This window comes from Lissotriton helveticus, chromosome 5_1 (assembly GCF_964261635.1).
Source record: "Lissotriton helveticus chromosome 5_1, aLisHel1.1, whole genome shotgun sequence".
Classification (NCBI taxonomy): domain Eukaryota; kingdom Metazoa; phylum Chordata; class Amphibia; order Caudata; family Salamandridae; genus Lissotriton; species Lissotriton helveticus.
The window spans coordinates 1,380,315,684-1,380,332,690 of NC_136065.1; the positions used below are offsets into that span (position 1 = coordinate 1,380,315,684).

General features: G+C 45.6%; 1 protein-coding gene across 3 annotated transcripts in view; it reads right to left on the reverse strand.

Annotated features, from left to right (window-relative positions):
* SRPK1 (SRSF protein kinase 1) overlaps positions 1 to 17,007 on the reverse strand; it is an 869,057-nt gene that overhangs the window by 381,050 nt on the left and 471,000 nt on the right. For all 3 annotated transcript variants that reach the window (XM_078644338.1, XM_078644339.1, XM_078644340.1), the window contains exon 10: positions 13,941 to 14,145. In XM_078644338.1, coding sequence (XP_078500464.1) covers positions 13,941 to 14,145 — 205 coding nt within the window. The remainder of the gene's footprint in view (positions 1 to 13,940; positions 14,146 to 17,007) is intronic.

Sequence of the window (17,007 nt, forward strand, 5' to 3'; positions counted from 1 at the left end):
CCGCACCCAACACTAGGCGGCGATCTATGCACAGATATGAATTCAGCAGCCCACATGCCTCGAACATATCTTATTGCTTTATTGGGAAGTTAAACTAGATTCCATTGCTTAAAATTTTTATGATGCAGTATTGACAAAGCCAGTAGGGCCTGGCTAACATTGTGAAAAGCATGTGGTAATAAGAATGAAGACCTATTCACCAAGTGCATTTGTAGTACATTATCACTGCTAGCAAGGTTTTAGAAAATGCTACTCACAAACCTAAGAGTGTAAATCTCCACCTCCATATCTCCTATATTTTCTATGGGGAGATCCTCACACATGTAAGTTTACAACTTCGATTTATTTCGAATTTAAGTTATTGTGCATGTCTTACTTTTTTCTACATTCAAAATTAATATAATAAAATGACTTGCATTAAGATTGAACAGTAAAATATTTTTACCAATAAACCTTATTTTTCCCTTCGCTTTTCCATAGGGAGCCCTCCACAGAGAGGGTGAAGATCGCCCTATGATAAAGTATAGGGAAAAATTAAAAAGTTTGATAAACTTAATAATAAATTAGCAACAAAACAAAAGTCACACTGTCAATTAATTTCATATATTAATTTTAAATGTTGAACAATAAACACATTGTACAACACTGAATTTAGATTTTTTTTTACATTACATATATTAAATTAAAATATTTTTTGAAGTTTACATTAAGAAATAGATTTCCACCTAAAGTGAAAACAAAAGGTTTTTATTAAGCATTAATAGTGAAGTTGAGAAATAAAAGTAATTTGTTTATATACATTCTGAAAATCTGGTGAAAATATCTTCTAATTAAATAATTTATATGCTTTTGGATTTATTTTAAACACAAAATAATATTAATTTAGGTTTTTAGTTATTTTAAATAATTTAAATAAAAAAAAATCCTAGGGGTTTATTTTATGTCTCTACCTCCATTATTAGGTCTCGGCTGACAATAGCAGCGCGCATGCGCTGCTCTCGGCATTCAAGAGCTTCTAGAAATCAATACGGTTTTGGAAGGGGACTTGAAGCCCGCCCATCTTTTTAATTGGGTAGCGTCATCTTCCATGCAAAACGTTGGCTTCTGATTGTAAAGGAGGCTCCTTAATCCCTCCTTGTTGCCCCGCCCACCGGGATTGGAACGTTTACTAGCGGCGTGTTACTATCTCCTTTAATTACAGGGTGAGGACTTTTCTTGTCATTCCGGCTGGAGCGAGGCGTACGCTGTCTACTTATTGTCATTCCAGCTTGTTTTTTTATGTTTCCGTCGCGCCGGTCCGGAGGTGCACTCGCTGTTCCCGTTGCACACAGTGCTAAGAGGTTTACTTACTTTGCTTGTTTTGTTATAACGCATAACTAGCCCAAGAGCGCTAGCGTCCGGAGATGCACTCACTGTTCCAGTTGTTTCCTTTCAGTGATTCGATGTCGCCGTCCCGTGAAATCTGTGATCATTTTAATCTGAAAAAGTGTGAACATACCGCTGCAGATCGAAAGGCGTTTTTTTAATAACACCTCTGAACAGGGAGCTGCATTTAAAGTCGCATGGACTGATGGATATTAATAATAAGGAACAAGTTGGAAAATAATGAAGTCACAGAGGAGCGAGATGTAAGAATAACCTGTTCTGCGGCGGATTTTGTAGAAGTGGACTTTGCTGCTCATGTTTATGGCCAAAACAACCTACAAAGCGGCGTGCCTCATTATTTTGCAAATACCTCCTATGTTTTCTTCATAACAATCTTTTTTTCTGCTCTGGAAATTATCAGAGTGGGTCAATATGCGGAAGGCCGCGGACATGACGGGGGTGATTTGAAGTGTGTGAAGGCCAGCCCCTGGTGGACCCGCACTGACAGTAACCCCATAACACCCCCACAACACCCCACACTGAGCAATGCCCTAACACAACATAATGGAGCTCCCTGCAGAATGTAATGAGGGGCCCTAGGTGTTAATTGCCTCACAGACATCCACTGGCCTGGAGGTTTAAGGTGCGGAGGGGCGGGACGCGTTGGGCTGCTCCCAGGGGCTGCAGAGGTCGGCTTACACCCCTAACTAGATGCCCCTTCGTAGAATGTCTCCTGGGAGACTTTTGCATCTCTTTGTGTGTGTTGTGTGTGTGCTTTTTATACTTGCAGTTTTATATAGTGCAAACTCGACCCGAAGTTATCAGAGCGCTTTACATGAACACAATTTGCATTACAGACTGGCACATTTATTTTTAGGCAGGGGGCGAGGAAGTGATTTACCCAGAATCACAGGATGCTTGAGCCTTCCGCTAGACACAGAACCTGGTTCTACCAAAGTCAGCCGCCCTAGCCGTTAGGCCACTGTTCATCTATTTAAATGGGGTTTGAGTAACACCCCCCATCCCCGCCCCTCCCCACACACACTAGACCCGTGAGCAGTGTGATCAGGCTGTTCCGACTGAAGTCATCTCTTCACTCGTGTGATCTCGTGTGAGCCGTGGGTCTTCCGGCACAAATGCCTCGTGGCGGTAGCAAGTGGCGAAAGGCACTGCCAGGGGCCGCTTCTCGGCTCATCTCTTTCTCCTCACAGGCAGTAGGGGGTGACCCCCGGCGGTGAATGAGGGCAGAGTTCATGGGTCCCCATCCTGCCCTTGCGTCCCTCTCTAGCTCCCGTCCTCCACAGCTGAGCCTGAACCACCCTTCGGGGTGAGAGCTGCGAGTGCAGTCTGAGGCAGAAGCAGAGCGGCCCTCAGTGCCGGCAGAGGGCCGGGTGTGTCAGGGGAGCTGCACCTCTGAGGTGAGGGAAGCAGCGAGCCGGTGGGGGATGATAGAGTGTGTCAGTGGACAAGAGAGCAACTGACTGAGTTACTAGGAGAGTGGTCGGGATACTCTTCAGTCGGCAGGAAAGTGACAGTCAGAGTGAGTCAGTCACTGGCCTAATGAGTAACAAGTGAGTGAGTGAACGCTGGGTACCTGATGCTGCTGAATGTGAAAGTCAGACAGTGGACTCCTGTGTGAATGTTGCTCGGGTCCCGGAAACGACTGGGCATGGCTTGAACAGAGCTTTAAAATTTTTAATGAAGATTTCATAAACATACTTTATCGGGCACCAAGGTCATGTGTGTGATGACCTCGGGGCTTCCAAATCATGAGGATTTGAGCAATATTCTAAAGTTTCTGCTTCAAGTTGGCTTTAGTTTAAACCACATAATGTTATCATAGGACGCGCATATCTCAACACAGTTCCTTCGGAGACGGATGTGAAAAAAAGGAAAAGCAAACATGTTTCCAAACAATTAACAAGCATTAAAATGCAATAAGTCTCGCCTTTTATTATGTTAAAGCCATTTGCTTTGCTATACAATACCATTAGCAAAGCAAATGGCTTTAACTTAATCAAAGGCGAGACCTATTGCATTTTTAATGTTTCTCTATGGGAGGATACTGCAGTATCAGTGGTTAGCCGTGTATGGTGCTGGACTTACTACTGTTTTTTTGGTATTAGTAACTTATACTTTAAAATTTCGCTCCACTCCATAACTCCTTGTTTTCAGTGTGGGGAAAATATGTAAATCTGCACTTTTTAGTCACTTTATGCTTGAATCTTGTGAATAGCCAAATTCGGTAAAGTTACTCACGAGCGTTAAGGGTAAATTGCCAGTTGAATTGCTCACAAGTGTAACACACCTGTGTGAATAATCTGACAATTTTTTTAGGGTGACTTGTTATTACTTTGTACTAATGTTCTTAAGGCAAGTATTTTGCTATGTGGACTCCCACAGATTACCATAGCAGGCCCGAGTTTTGGTGCTGGGGACCCATTCCAACCAAACATGGGGATAGAAGATCTGCATTATGATAATCCTTATTAAGCCCTCATAGAAACAATTTTAAATTGTTTGGACAGCTATAATTTTGATCTTATTTGCAATTTTATTTGTTAACCTAATGGCTGTTTTGTGGGAAAGATTATTCTCAATATAGTTGGTCTGAGCTGGGTATGGTGACAAACCAATGATAAAGGCTTTAGTCGAATTGTTTGTGGAGAAAAGTCTGTTCGGATGCAATAGGTCTGATTTGTGTATAATGAAAATGAAATGTGTGTTTTAACGCCAATAGGCATTGAAGGGTGGATAGTTTCTACACTGTGTGAAAGCCGGCAGTCATGTACCTGGTTATAATCTTTGGAGGAAAGGGTTTTGGAGCCAATTACGCCCTTTGACAAATTGAAGGTGTAGAAGATCTTAATTGTAATATTTATTGCTAGAATCGCAACAGACAGCCTGTCAGTCTTTTTGTTTTCCAGGATCTTGTAATAAAAAAAATTCACTAAAAATTCAAACACATACGGAATATGCTACTTACCAGTATGCATCTGTTCTTGGCATGTAGGGCTGCTGACATTCATATCTGTGCATAGATTGACGCCTAGTGTTGAGTCCGGATGATTGCACTTTGTTGTCCTGGAAGAGTCTTCGAAGTATCACGAGATAGGTGACTCCTCTTCTGGACTAGAGTGCGCATGGGCATCCTTTCCATGCTCAGATTGTTTTTCGCCATTGTGGCAGAGGTGGAGATAGGAAAGTAAGAGATGTCCATGCTAGAGATAATGCTGCAGCTGCGACAGGCGCCGGGGAGGAGGGCGGGCGATATGAATGTCAGCAGCCCTACATGCCAAGAACAGATGCATACTGGTAAGTAGCATATTCCGTTCGAGGCATGTGGGCTGCTGAATTCATATCTGTGCATAGACTGAATAGCAGTATTTCCTCTAGCGGTGGCCACCTGTGCCAGCTGCAGCAGTTTGAAAAAGAGTTTTGAGGACAGCCTGGCCTACAGCAGTTTGCTTCTTTGCTTGCACGTCTACACAGTAGTGTTTAGTGAAAGTGTGTATGGTGGACCATGTGGCTGCCTTACAGATGTCTTCGAGGGGAATATTTCCCAGGAAAGCCATGGATGCCCCCATTTTCCGTGTAGAGTGTGCTCTAGGGGGGACTGGTAAAGTGCGTTCAGCTTTTAGATAACATATTTGAACGCACTTAACTATCCATCTGGCTATTCCTGACTTTGAAATAGGATTTCCCTTGTGTTGTGGTGCAAAAGCAACAAACAGTTGTTTTGTCTTCCTAAATGATTTAGTTCTGTCCACATAGTATAGTAGAGCTCTCCGGACGTCTAGCGTGTGCAGGGCTCTTTCAGCTACTGATTGTGGATTCTGAAAGAATACTGGCAGTTCAATTGCTTGATTAATATGGAAGTTGGATACGATTTTAGGCATGAATTTAGGGTTTGTTTGAAGAACTACCCTGTTAGCATGTACCTGCATGAATGGCTCTTCGATTGTCAGTGCTTGCAATTCACTCACTCTTCTGAGTGAGGTGATGGCAACTAAGAATGCGACTTTCCACGTTAGGAATTGCAATTCGCATGAGTGTAGAGGTTCGAAAGGGGGTCCCATGAGTCTGGTAAGCACTACATTTAGATTCCAGACTGGGGAAGGAGGGTGTCTTGGAGGGATCACTCTTTTCAAGCCCTCCATAAATGCTTTAATAGCTGGTACCCTGAAGAGTGAAAGGTGTTGCCTGTTCCGAAGGTACGCTGCTATAGCAGCGAGGTGTAGTCGTATGGAAGAGTATGCTAGGTTACATCTTTGTAAATGCAATAGGTAGCATATAATGTTTTGTATGGAAGCGTCTAATGGGTTGATTTGGTTATTGTTGCAGTAAATAACAAATCTTTTCCATTTGGCTGCATAGTACGCGCGCGTGGTAGGTTTCCTTGCCTCCCGCATGATGTTCATGCAGTCTGGGGGCAAGTTAAGGTATCCGAACTCTAGGACCTCAGGAGCCAGATCGCTAGGTTCATCTGATTAGGATCTGGGTGTCTTATTTCTCCATGGTTCTGAGTCAGAAGATGGGGTGCTAGGCACAGTCTTTGATGAGGAACTACTGAAAGTTCTAGGAATGTTGTGTACCATGGTTGTCTCGCCCATGTGGGAGCAACTAGGATTAGGGTGAGCGAGTGTTGCCGCAGTTTGCGTGCCACCAGCGGAATCAGCAGTGCTGGGGGAAAAGCGTACGGAAATCTGCCTGACCAGTTCATCCATATCGCATTGCCCAGTGACTGCGGATGTTGGAAACTGGTGGCAAAGTACTGGCATTTGGAGTTTTCTTTTGTGGCAAACAGGTCTACCTCTGGGTGACCCCATTCCTCGAAGAATGGCTGGAGAACGTGGGGGTGAATCTCCCATTCGTGTATTTGTTGGCTGTGCCTGCTGAGCAGGTCGGCAATCTGATTGTCCTTCTCTGGAAGGTGTTCTGCTAGGAGAAAGATGTTCTTTGGGATCGCCTACTTCCATATGCTCTGCACCAGCTGAGACAGCTGTGGAGAGTGCGTCCCCCCCTGTTTTTGGATATAGTACATTGCTGTGATGTTGTCCGTCCGGATCAACACCGTCTTGTTGTACACGTATTTTTGAAAAGCTTTTAGGGCTAGGAATATCGCTAGCAACTCTAGTTTGTTGATATGCCATTTTTTCTGTTTGGTTGTCCAGAGCCCTTGTACCATGTATTGGAGGAGATGGGCTCCCCAGCCTGTCAGTGATGCGTTCGCTGTTAGTACTAGTTGTGGAACTGGCTCTTGGAACAGTCGCCCTTTGGAAAGGTTTTGTGGGTTCCACCACTGCAGAGAGTTGTGAGCGCGACTGTCCACCAACACTAGGTCTTTTAGTTGTCCACGAGCCTGGTTCCATTGCCTTGCTAGGCATTCCTGTAATGGGCACATCTGAAGTCTGGCATGGGGGACAATGAATATGCAGGAGGCCATCATGCCTATGAGCTGCATGAAGACTTGAGCTGGCAGGGAGTGTTCTGGCTGGAATTTGCGAATGAGTGTCTGCATGCTGGCTATCCTTGCTGTGTTTGGATATGCCTTTGCCACTGATGTATTTATAGTGGCTCCCAGGTATTGCTGTACGTGGGAAGGTTGCAGATGCGATTTTGTGTAGTTGACTGAAAAGCCTAGGCTGTGCAGCAACTGGATAGTTTGGGACGTGTGTTGCACACTCTTGGTACGACTTTGCTTGTATTAGCCAATCGTCCATATAAGGGTACACATGGACGTGTTGCCTTCTGAGATGCGCTGCTACTGTGGCTAAGCATTTCGTAAAGACTCTTGGAGCCGTGGTAACCCCGAAGGGCAAAACCTTGAATTGGTAGTGTTGCCCTTCTATTGTGAACCTGAGGTATTTTCTGTGGGCTGGATGGATGGGTATGTGGAAGTACGCATCCTTGAGGTCCAGTGTTGCTAGGAAGTCTCCTTGTTGTAGCAACAGGAGCACTTGTTGTAGTGTGATCATATGGAAGTGCTCCGACAGTATGTATTGATTTAGGGGTCTGAGGTCCAGTATTGGTCTGAGGGAACCGTCCTTCTTGGGAATAAGGAAGTATAGGGAGTATACTCCTGTCCCTTGCTGGTGGAAAGGGACTGGCTCTACGGCCCCCTTCTCCAGCATGCTTTTGACCTCCTGTTGAAGTAGGGTGATGTGTTCTATGGACATAGAACGATGTCTGGGTGGTATGTTTGGTGGCGTAGAAGTCAGTTCTAGGCAATAACCAGACTGGATAATTTCTCTCACCCACCTGTCTGTGGTGATAGTGTGCCAGACAGGTAGGAACTGTTGTAGTCTGCCTCCGACTGGTGTTAAGTGTTCCGAAGGCAGCGTAATGAAGTGACTGTTTTGTGGAGGCGGAGGCTCTGGTGTTCTTGCCTCCCCGCCCCCTTCCCTTAGGATTGTTACTTCTGTAACCACCCCTGTTAGTGTTCTTTGTGAAGGAACCTTGTGTGTTATTCTTGTAGGAGGTAGATGTTTGTGATGCATTTCCTCGTGTATTTGCTCTGTATAAGGAGCGCCGAAAGGAGCCCCTATGTTGCAGAAATTGCAGTGCACCCATGGATTTTGCTGTTTCTGTGTCCTTTTTCATTTTGTCCAAGATGGTGTCTACCGCAGGACCAAATAAAAAGACTGGGTTAACTGGTTGGTTTAGAATGGTGGAGTGGACTTCATTTTTGAAGCCGGAAACCCTCAGCCATGCATGTCTGCGGAGGAGGACACTAGTATTAATGGACCTAGCTGCGGTGTCTGCAGCGTCCAGTGCACATTTAATGGAGGCGTTGGAGATGAACTTTCCCTCCTGGATGAGATCATTTGCTTGTGCTTTAAACGGCTCGGGCAAATGTTGCATAAGGCTTTCGAGCTGATCGTAATGTGCCCTATCGTAACGAGCCAGTAGTGCCTGTGTGTTAGCGATTCTCCAAGAATTGGATGCCTGTGCTGCCACCCTTTTGCCCGAAGCCTCTAGGATTTTGGACTCCTTATCAGGGGGAGGTGCTTCCCCTGTAGTCTGGGAGTTGGCTCTTTTTCATGCATTAGCAACCACCAGGGAGTCTAGTGGCAGCTGACCCTTGATATAGGTGGGGTCTGTAGGAGCCGGTCTATACTTTTTTTCTATTCTGGGATTTATTACCCGTGCCCTGGCTGTGTCCTTGAATATGTCAGGTGCATGTTTGAGAACGCCCTTTAGCATTGGAAGTGTTTTGACACTCTTCTCTGCAGTAGTGAAGGTGTCAAAGAGGAAGTCCTCTTCTACAGGGTCACTGTGCATGTCCACGTTGTGGAACTGTGCTGCCCTGTCTATGAGTTAGTTCAATACTACTGTGTCACCAGTGGGTGATGGTTTTGTAGGGTAAGTGGGCACATCAGGGATAGGATGTGTATCATAAGGGTCTGTTGGCTCCTCCCATGGTTCCTCTTGATCTGGATCTTGAGGAAAGTCATATAGGGGCTGTGGTTCATACCCTGTGTCCCCCTCATCATCATCGTGGTTAGAAGGTGAGGTAGGTGCAAGTGGTGTGGAGGGCATGATAGGTTGAAAAGGGAGTGAGGGCTTAGTGGGGGAAGTGCCAAAGTCCTTTTTCTTGAGTGGGATAGGTGATTCAGGTGCAAAGTCCAAAGGTCTCTTTTTCCTATGCAGGATGGTAACTTTGCCCGTGTCTGGGTTAATGTAAATCTTTGCTTGGTCCTCGGATAGATCTGGGTGGAATAGTTCTTCCTCTACAGTCCTGGGCTTAGGCTTGGGCCTTTTCGGGTCGACAGAGGCAGGTTTGTCGACGACCTTTGGTGTTTTGCTCGATTTTTTTGGCTCGGGCCCTGATTTGGGCTCGACTCGTTGTTTCGGGTCGACGGGAACGTTCGGGTCGACATGTTGTTTGTGTCCGTAGGCTTTTTTGGGTTCGAGTCTTTCACCGGACCGACGGTCTTTTTCGGATCGACCGGTGTCTTCGGAGCTGTTACTTTTGGTTCGACAGGTTTGTCCGGCTTCGATGGCTCTGGTACGGCACTGGATGCCGGGTCGACGGTTTTTGTAACCGAAGGCTTGGTCCGGGCGGCGACCTTCCTTGGTTCGGCGCCCTTTGGTTGCGTGCCCTTGTTCGGGTCGACCGATTTCTGGGGTCGACGGCTTTTGGCTGAGCGGCCTTTGAGGGGTCGACAGTCTTTTTTGGCCGACAGTCTTTGCCTGTGCGGCCTTTTTTGGATCTACGCCCTTTGGGTCGGTAACCTTCTTTGGATCTGGAACCTTCTTCGGGGCGATGGTACTGGGCCCTGGGGTTTCTAAAGGTTTCGGTTTTGTTGTCGGAGCCGAGCCGGAAGGCGGGGCTGTCGAAAGTCTTTTTTGATCTTGGCTAAGGCCTGTTGGCGATGCCTCGACCGGAGCCTTTGGCGAGGGGTCAATTGGTGTCGGGGGCAGTGTACTCACGATTTGGCCCGACGGTAGTTCGTCGTCTGAGTCGGAGTAGTCCTCGACTGTGACAATCTCTAGGTCCGAGTCTTGAGCGTCCGGTAGATCCTGGTCATCATCGAAGATGTTGTCGGGTTCCGGTGCCTGTCGCTGCATTTCTTGCCTAGCGGCCCTTCGGATCCGTATAGTTTTTTTCGATCGGAACTGGGCGCAGGCCGGGTAGGTTTCTTCCCTATGGTCTGGGGAAAGGCACTTGTTGCATACTGAGTATCTGTCAGTATGGGGGAACTTTGAGTTGCATTGAGGGCACCTTTTGAAGGGGCTTCTTTCCATAGACGGTCGGCTCACGTGGCGTCGAAAAGGCCCAACGGCCCGCGTCGACGACCGATTCGAGATGGAAGGTTGTAGAGAGTAGAGAGGTACCGAACGGAACAATACCGACAGAGTCGAAGACCTTTTGGCCTTTAGAAAAGTTTTGTTTCGATTCCGAGTTGGAGTATAGGAGTTTGCATCCGAACCCAATGGCGGAAAAAAACAATCTGAGCATGGAAAGGATGCCCATGCGCACTGTAGTCCAGGAGAGGAGTCACCTACCTCGTGATACTTCGAAGACTCTTCCAGGACAACAAAGTGCAATCATCCGGACCCAACTCTAGGCGGCAATCTATGCACAGACACATCATGATCGTAGCCTGAATGTCCTAGACTCACTGTGGCTGAGGGAAGGTCGTGACCTGCACTGTGTCCAAGACAGCCCCAATGAATGGAGCGCCTTTGTGAAGAGCTCAGGTGCACCTTCAGCTCACTGATGGTGAACCTCAACAAATTCAGGAGGTTCACTGTCTGTATGTAGCAGGGCAGAAGGGGAGGCGGGGCATAACCATGTTGAACAACTTTAAAGTCTAATCTGCATGATGTAATGAATTGCCATTACACCATACATACAATGGATGCCCCCCGCCAACCCAATCCCACTGCAAGGGCATACCCCACTAAATGCAAACTAAAGTGGTATGGTAGCTGTTGCAGCAAGGAAAGAGGAATGATGTCCCTGCTTGTCCATGTACTGGCTGCCAGACCCACACTCAGCCCCGAAAGCACAGGGGTGACTGCTGTACTGCCTGGGGAGAATGTTTATGCATATACGCCAGCCCACTGAAATAGCCTTCAAACTTTTTAAACTGGTGTGGAAACTGTGTCTTTGAGGTCAACAGACAAGATATGCAGCATAGCTCTACTTCTCTTAAGGGGCTCCAACGCAGAGTGCATACTCTCAACAAAAGGCATGACTCAAAGGAAATAACTATAAGGGAGTCGTGTACATCACTGGAAAATCCTGTAGAATGCATACGGGTCAGGAAAGTACAACACTAGTGCCAACTTCTCTCACCAGCTGATCAGTAGTATCCAGACCAGTCGAGATAACATTTAGTATTTAGCTGCATCTTGTCCTTCATCAAGTGTTTGAGGAAAAGAGGACTCAAGGTTTTCCAGGACTGCTAGCAACATCTCTGTAGTCATGTCACACAGGGCATGTATACAGCAACCCAGCAAACAAAAATTTACCAACTGCAATGCCAGGCTGGCAGAGGAAAAACATAAGCTTGCCAAAAGCCTCAAACCACTTGGATTCTCTATTCAGGAGTGGTAGGAATGATTTGGGAATCACTTTACTCATTGAGGCCAGTACCACAAGTCTCTCTCTGGAATAGGATGTTTGGTAAGATAATTAGGGTCGCCAGAAGCCATTCTCTAAAATCTGGCTACCGACAGGCTACATGTGGGCAGGAACAAGGATTCGACCAAGTGGCCATCAAGGTAATAAGCCCTTGTTAAAAGGGAGCAGGAGCTCAGAAGTAGCTGGCCTAGGGTGCAAGTCAGGATGTTCATTCTGGTCTTAACTTAAGGAAAATGTAAATCCAGATCATTAGGTGCCCTCTAGACAACGAATATATGATGACATCCCGCATTCTTTTTCCCCGCAGAGAATCACAACGCGGTCGTTACCACGACCGCGTTGTGATTCCGCATACCATTACTCCGCAAGTCGGAACGACGATTTGCGGAGGGGGGCGCTGGAAGTTGGAATAGTATAATTTACTATTCCAACTCCAGTCTTTGCGGACACTAGGGAAGATGTTGGATTTTAAATCCAACACCCCCCCCCCCTCCGCAAGTCGTTGTTCCGAACTGCGGAGTAATGGTATGCGGAATCACAATGCGGTCGTGGTAACGACCGCGTTGTGATTCCCTGCCGGGAAAAAGAATCGTGGTAAACGCTGTTTACCCTAGACAACAAACGCAAGCAGGCACTTTCCTCAGTTAGTGTCAAATGGCGAGGAGAGAGAGACATTCCCATCACAATCGTCACCATCCGCATCCTTGGGAGTCAGAGGCAAAAATGTAATGGAGCCTCTGCTGGAGTGTACATCCTGCAAAAGGCACCTGGGTCAGAGTGCATGACAACAGACTGAACTGTGGTTTCTTTCTTAGAACAACATTGATCAAGAACTAGCCGGTGCCTGACACCAATATCAGTCCTGGATCCTCTTCCGCTGCCAGTAGTGTTGATACCAGCATGGATATGGAAGGAACTGGCACAGGTGTCAGAGCCAGAAAGTCTGTACTGGTGTAGGTAAGTGACCCTAAGAATGGATTTGCTGACTATCTGCAATGGAGGCCTCTGTGTTTTTTGAGTGCCCGAATGCTCGCCAGAGGGAACCGCAAGCACACCAAAAATCTGCAGCATGGCCATCTTCAATGCTTTAATCTGCTGCGATGTCGCCCATGGCATGAGACCACATAGGGATCAAATGAGGAATTGGCTTTGCCACCGAAAACCCAATAGGTGTACAGGCTTACATTGTGACATGCTCCTACCTTCCGTTTGTGTTCATAGTGGCAGGATGGGTTCAATACCCGCTTGTGTTTTTTACGTTTGCACTTGAACTTTGATTTAGTCTTAACCGTAGACTTCAAGAGCAAAGTTGACCGCTACAGGAACAGTCTCAGAAGAGGTACTGAGCCCACGATTATGATTTGGAGAGGGACTATCGCAAAGAGTGTGACGTCTTATGTTTGGTAATGTACATCTTTGCCTCCTGGTCCCAGATCACCTTCGGGTGCATGATGGCTCATTTATTGCACGACTTGGAGGTGTGGCCCGAACCCAGACTCCAGAGACACCTCATGCAAGTCATAGATAGACTATTATTTTCTGCAGTCGCAAATGGTTTGAGACTAGTCATTTTGGCTGGGGACTTTATTCCCTAGCACACTGGAATTCATTTTAGAAGTCGTCCAAGGCCTGACAATATTGGGATCAGAGCTCCTTGTCCACATTAGAAGATGAAGGGAAAAAAAAACAGACCTCAGCATGCAAGTGTTTCACTTATAGATGGCTCCACTTCAGGACAGAACGGAGCCAACGCAGAGCTACACGGTGCCACCTACTGGCATTTGGGGGAGGTGGTGAAAGAATCATCCGGATCCAGCCTGGTGCCGGGGAGACATTCTAAAGTTAAGGAATCTGCAGTTTAAAGCATACATCAGAAGATGGTTTTAAATGTGGCAGTATGCTGGAACTTTAAAACAAAGATATACTATGTAAAATACAACTGGAAAAAGGCTACCAATTGTCTTGTTTAATTTGAGATTTTTTGCAAACATATGCCCCGAAGTTTAGGTGGTAGCATGAATTCTTTTTCTACTTTAATTCTTTCAATTTATCTTGCAAGTGTTGTTGAGTTTGTGTGTATGTTTGGTACTGGTTGTGTTAGCAGGTGAACATAAGAACGGGTCAGTGGTAGATGAATGGATACATGAGTGCAAAAATCAGTGACAGAGCGAGCATATAATGACTCCTGAGTGCCTAAACCCATTAATGATTTAAGAGGCACTTTGATTTATAAACCAGACTTATAAGCATTGCCAATTCTTTTTCATTTAAGCCATTAAATTAGTCTATCGTAAGTACAGAAAAGGGCAACTTCTTTACCCACATGCACCGTACCTTTCTAGACCACCTAAAATTACCAGCGAAAACACCACCAATGTTGGGGGCTGAATAGGTTTTAAAAAAGGCTTCAAGCGTTTAGTGGTCTTGGCAATCACACAGATTATTTTACAGACTATAATGTTCTTTGAAACATCCATACCATCTTCCTCTTCTTCTGTCACCTCACTTCCAGGGCTCTGCAGTAGCGGTACTGGGGTGAGCAAACCATCACCTCGGTCTGTGACTTGCTCTGTTGGAGCCTTTTCCATCTCTTCTATTTCCTGAATGCGCTTCTCTAGCAGTTCTGCTTGTCGCTTCTGTTTTTTTTTCAGTTTTTTCTTTTTATTCTTTGACATTTTGGCAGCCTGCACAGAGTAGCAGAACAATAAATACAAGTTACTTGTCTACTTATTCATTTGGGAGAACTGTTGATCTCATTTAGGTGCATGACAAACTGGTTTTCCAAATAAATATATAAACCACACTGTCTTTAACTTCAGAATAGAGACACTTTTTTAATCTAACACAGCATGTAGCAGAGGATACTATAAACAGACTACAGAAATGTTGAGTACCATGCCCCTTGCAGACCAAAGTGATGAAAGACATTTCAGTTTAAAGAACTTTGATAAACTACCTCTTATCATAAAAATCAAAATTGAACTAAAATATTAATTTCAAGATGATCTTCGGGGTCCAGTAGAGGGTGATGCAGGTACACTGAGGGTGCAGAGCGTCGAGGGCGGTGTGCCAATTACGTTCCCACCCCCCTCCTGTGACCCATGGTGTTCCTCCTTAACACCAACAAAGTGCAGAAACCGTAAAGTTGAAGGCTCCTAAACCAGGATTGATTAGGGAGACAATCCTTTCTTCCTAATTTTTTTTGCACTTTTTCACTGTTTTCCTTATTTTCACTTTCACGTCCCTAGGTAAGGGTGGCCCTTAGCGCGTCCATACCGCCAGGGTTTAAAACACACTTTTAGTCCTGAAGAATTGCCTGGTAAAATTACACCGTTTCGTGGCAAGAAACATGTCGACTGATATCTAGGAATCTACCACTCAACTAAATGTGGACTGCTTCCATACACATAGATTTTAATATAATGTCTTTAGTGATCATAGAATAAAGTTCCTTTTTGATACACTACAGACAATTTTTAATACCCTCACCACCCATTAGTTTAGTTTGCACAAACACGTCCTAAATTTCACTAACCTGCTACGCAGTAGTCCTGGCGTTGTAGCACACCAAAGAGACACTCGGTCTCTTTGGTGGAGCCCTATGATGAAGCATGTCATCACCAGGTGGTGAGTGAGGGCTTTCTTTAACGTCCTAAGTGAGGCCATTCTCCCTTTTTTTGCTCCCTAATGTGGTTTAGTGTAACCATAAGACACTCTTTGCTTGTTTATTGATCATAACCGGGGAATAAGAGTGTCAGTCTACTCTCCCTACCTCTCTCTTTGTTTAAAGAGTGTGTGTGCTTACTGCCATAGTGAGTGGCTGTGTGCAGGCACATAAAGTGAGTATTTTGTAGGCATGCAATGGGTGAGTGTCTGCCTAGAGGGACTAGGCCTATCTGCTTGTGTATGTGTGTAGGGATACTGTCCGTGTGTGTAGAAAGAAAGCATTCAGACACTGAGTCTAGGAGTATATATGTTTGTGAAAAAGTTGTGTGGTGGGTATTTGGGATGAATTTGTGTTTGTGGGACTACCTCTGCCTCTTTCCACACAGTGTGTGCATTTGTTACATTTCCTGATCACAAAGACTTGTTTTTCGACGTGTGGCTTAAAATGTATAGATTAAGCAATACGCGTTTAGGGCCATAGATACACAAGAGTTTACAATCCAGCATAACATATAAATGTCACCTTGGGGGTCATGTGTGGTGTGCTTTTCAATATTGAGCTAATCTACATCGTAGGAAGAATTTTCGCTTTTTTAATTTTTTTTTTACATTTCTGCCTATATTTATCTAATGTTCATCTTCTCTACTAATCCACGTTTATTAAAAAAGCTATGACTATTATATGTCTGCATTGTTTCACAGATACTTTTATGTACGGATACTTGCATTTCGGATCGTTTATAATGATCAAGTGTCCTTATAAGAAACATCAAAACAAACTTATGAAAGCATGACAATTGTGCAAAAAACGTGTGCACTTAAACTGTAAGCGGCATTGGGTACCCACCTTCCTTTTTTGGTTTCCTTTGCTGTGGGTCTGCAAAGTCATTAGGCTGCCAACCATGATTGAAATCCTTCAGAATCACCCAGCATACATAAATTCCCTTTTTATGCTTAATTAAAAATATAAACACACAAAGAAAGGATGCTTTTCTGTATTGAGCTGTAGCAGTTGTCATTACTGCAAGGGGCTACCATGGGGCCTGTGTATGGGTCCTATGAAGGCTGCATATGGCAGCCACTGACAGTGCAAACAGAGGGAGAGGGCGAACAGAGGGTGACAAAACCTGTGCTATCAAACATTTTGGACGTAAAGTGTTTGAAAACAAACGAGCAAGCAGGAAAAATAAAGAGCCCCTTTTACCCGGACATTGGCAGAGACGGTAATGCTACTTACCTGTCAGGAACAGCTTTACATGACATCACATGTGTATTTGTAAAGTGCAGGTTCACCCGCTGAATAACAGATGTTTATTATTACCCAACTCAATGGTACTCATTTCATCGACCTCAGATGGATGAAAGGCTGAGTGGACCCTGGGATTTGAACCTGTGACCATGAGGTCGAACAAAGGCCCCAGCAGGGGACGCATTAGTCCACTGGCCCACCAGATCCGAATACGGGCCAGTTCCTCCGGATTCACTGATTAGACATGTCCCTACTCGCACTGCTTGTGCAGGGACGCAGCAGAGGGTGCCCCAGCCTAGTCAGGAGGCACGCCGCTGACTGCCCTCGCTTTGAACTGGGACTGGTCAGTAAAGGAGGCAGAGCGGGGGTGCAATGGTCTGGATATGCATTACGCCGCCATAGGGGGAAGGAGAGCATCTCTGCAAGGGGAAGTAACGGAGGCCGCGCAATCCCACAGTGTGTGTTTGTGCAGAGAAAGCGACTGAAACTGGGGCGAGCCATGCATATTGAAAATTACTAATAAAAGTATAAAAGCGGGCGCTGAGCTGAAACATACACCATGGAGCCCAAATGCAGGACGCGATGACGCACCATTAGGAGCAGACAGGCAATGAGGAGCAGACTGGAGGCA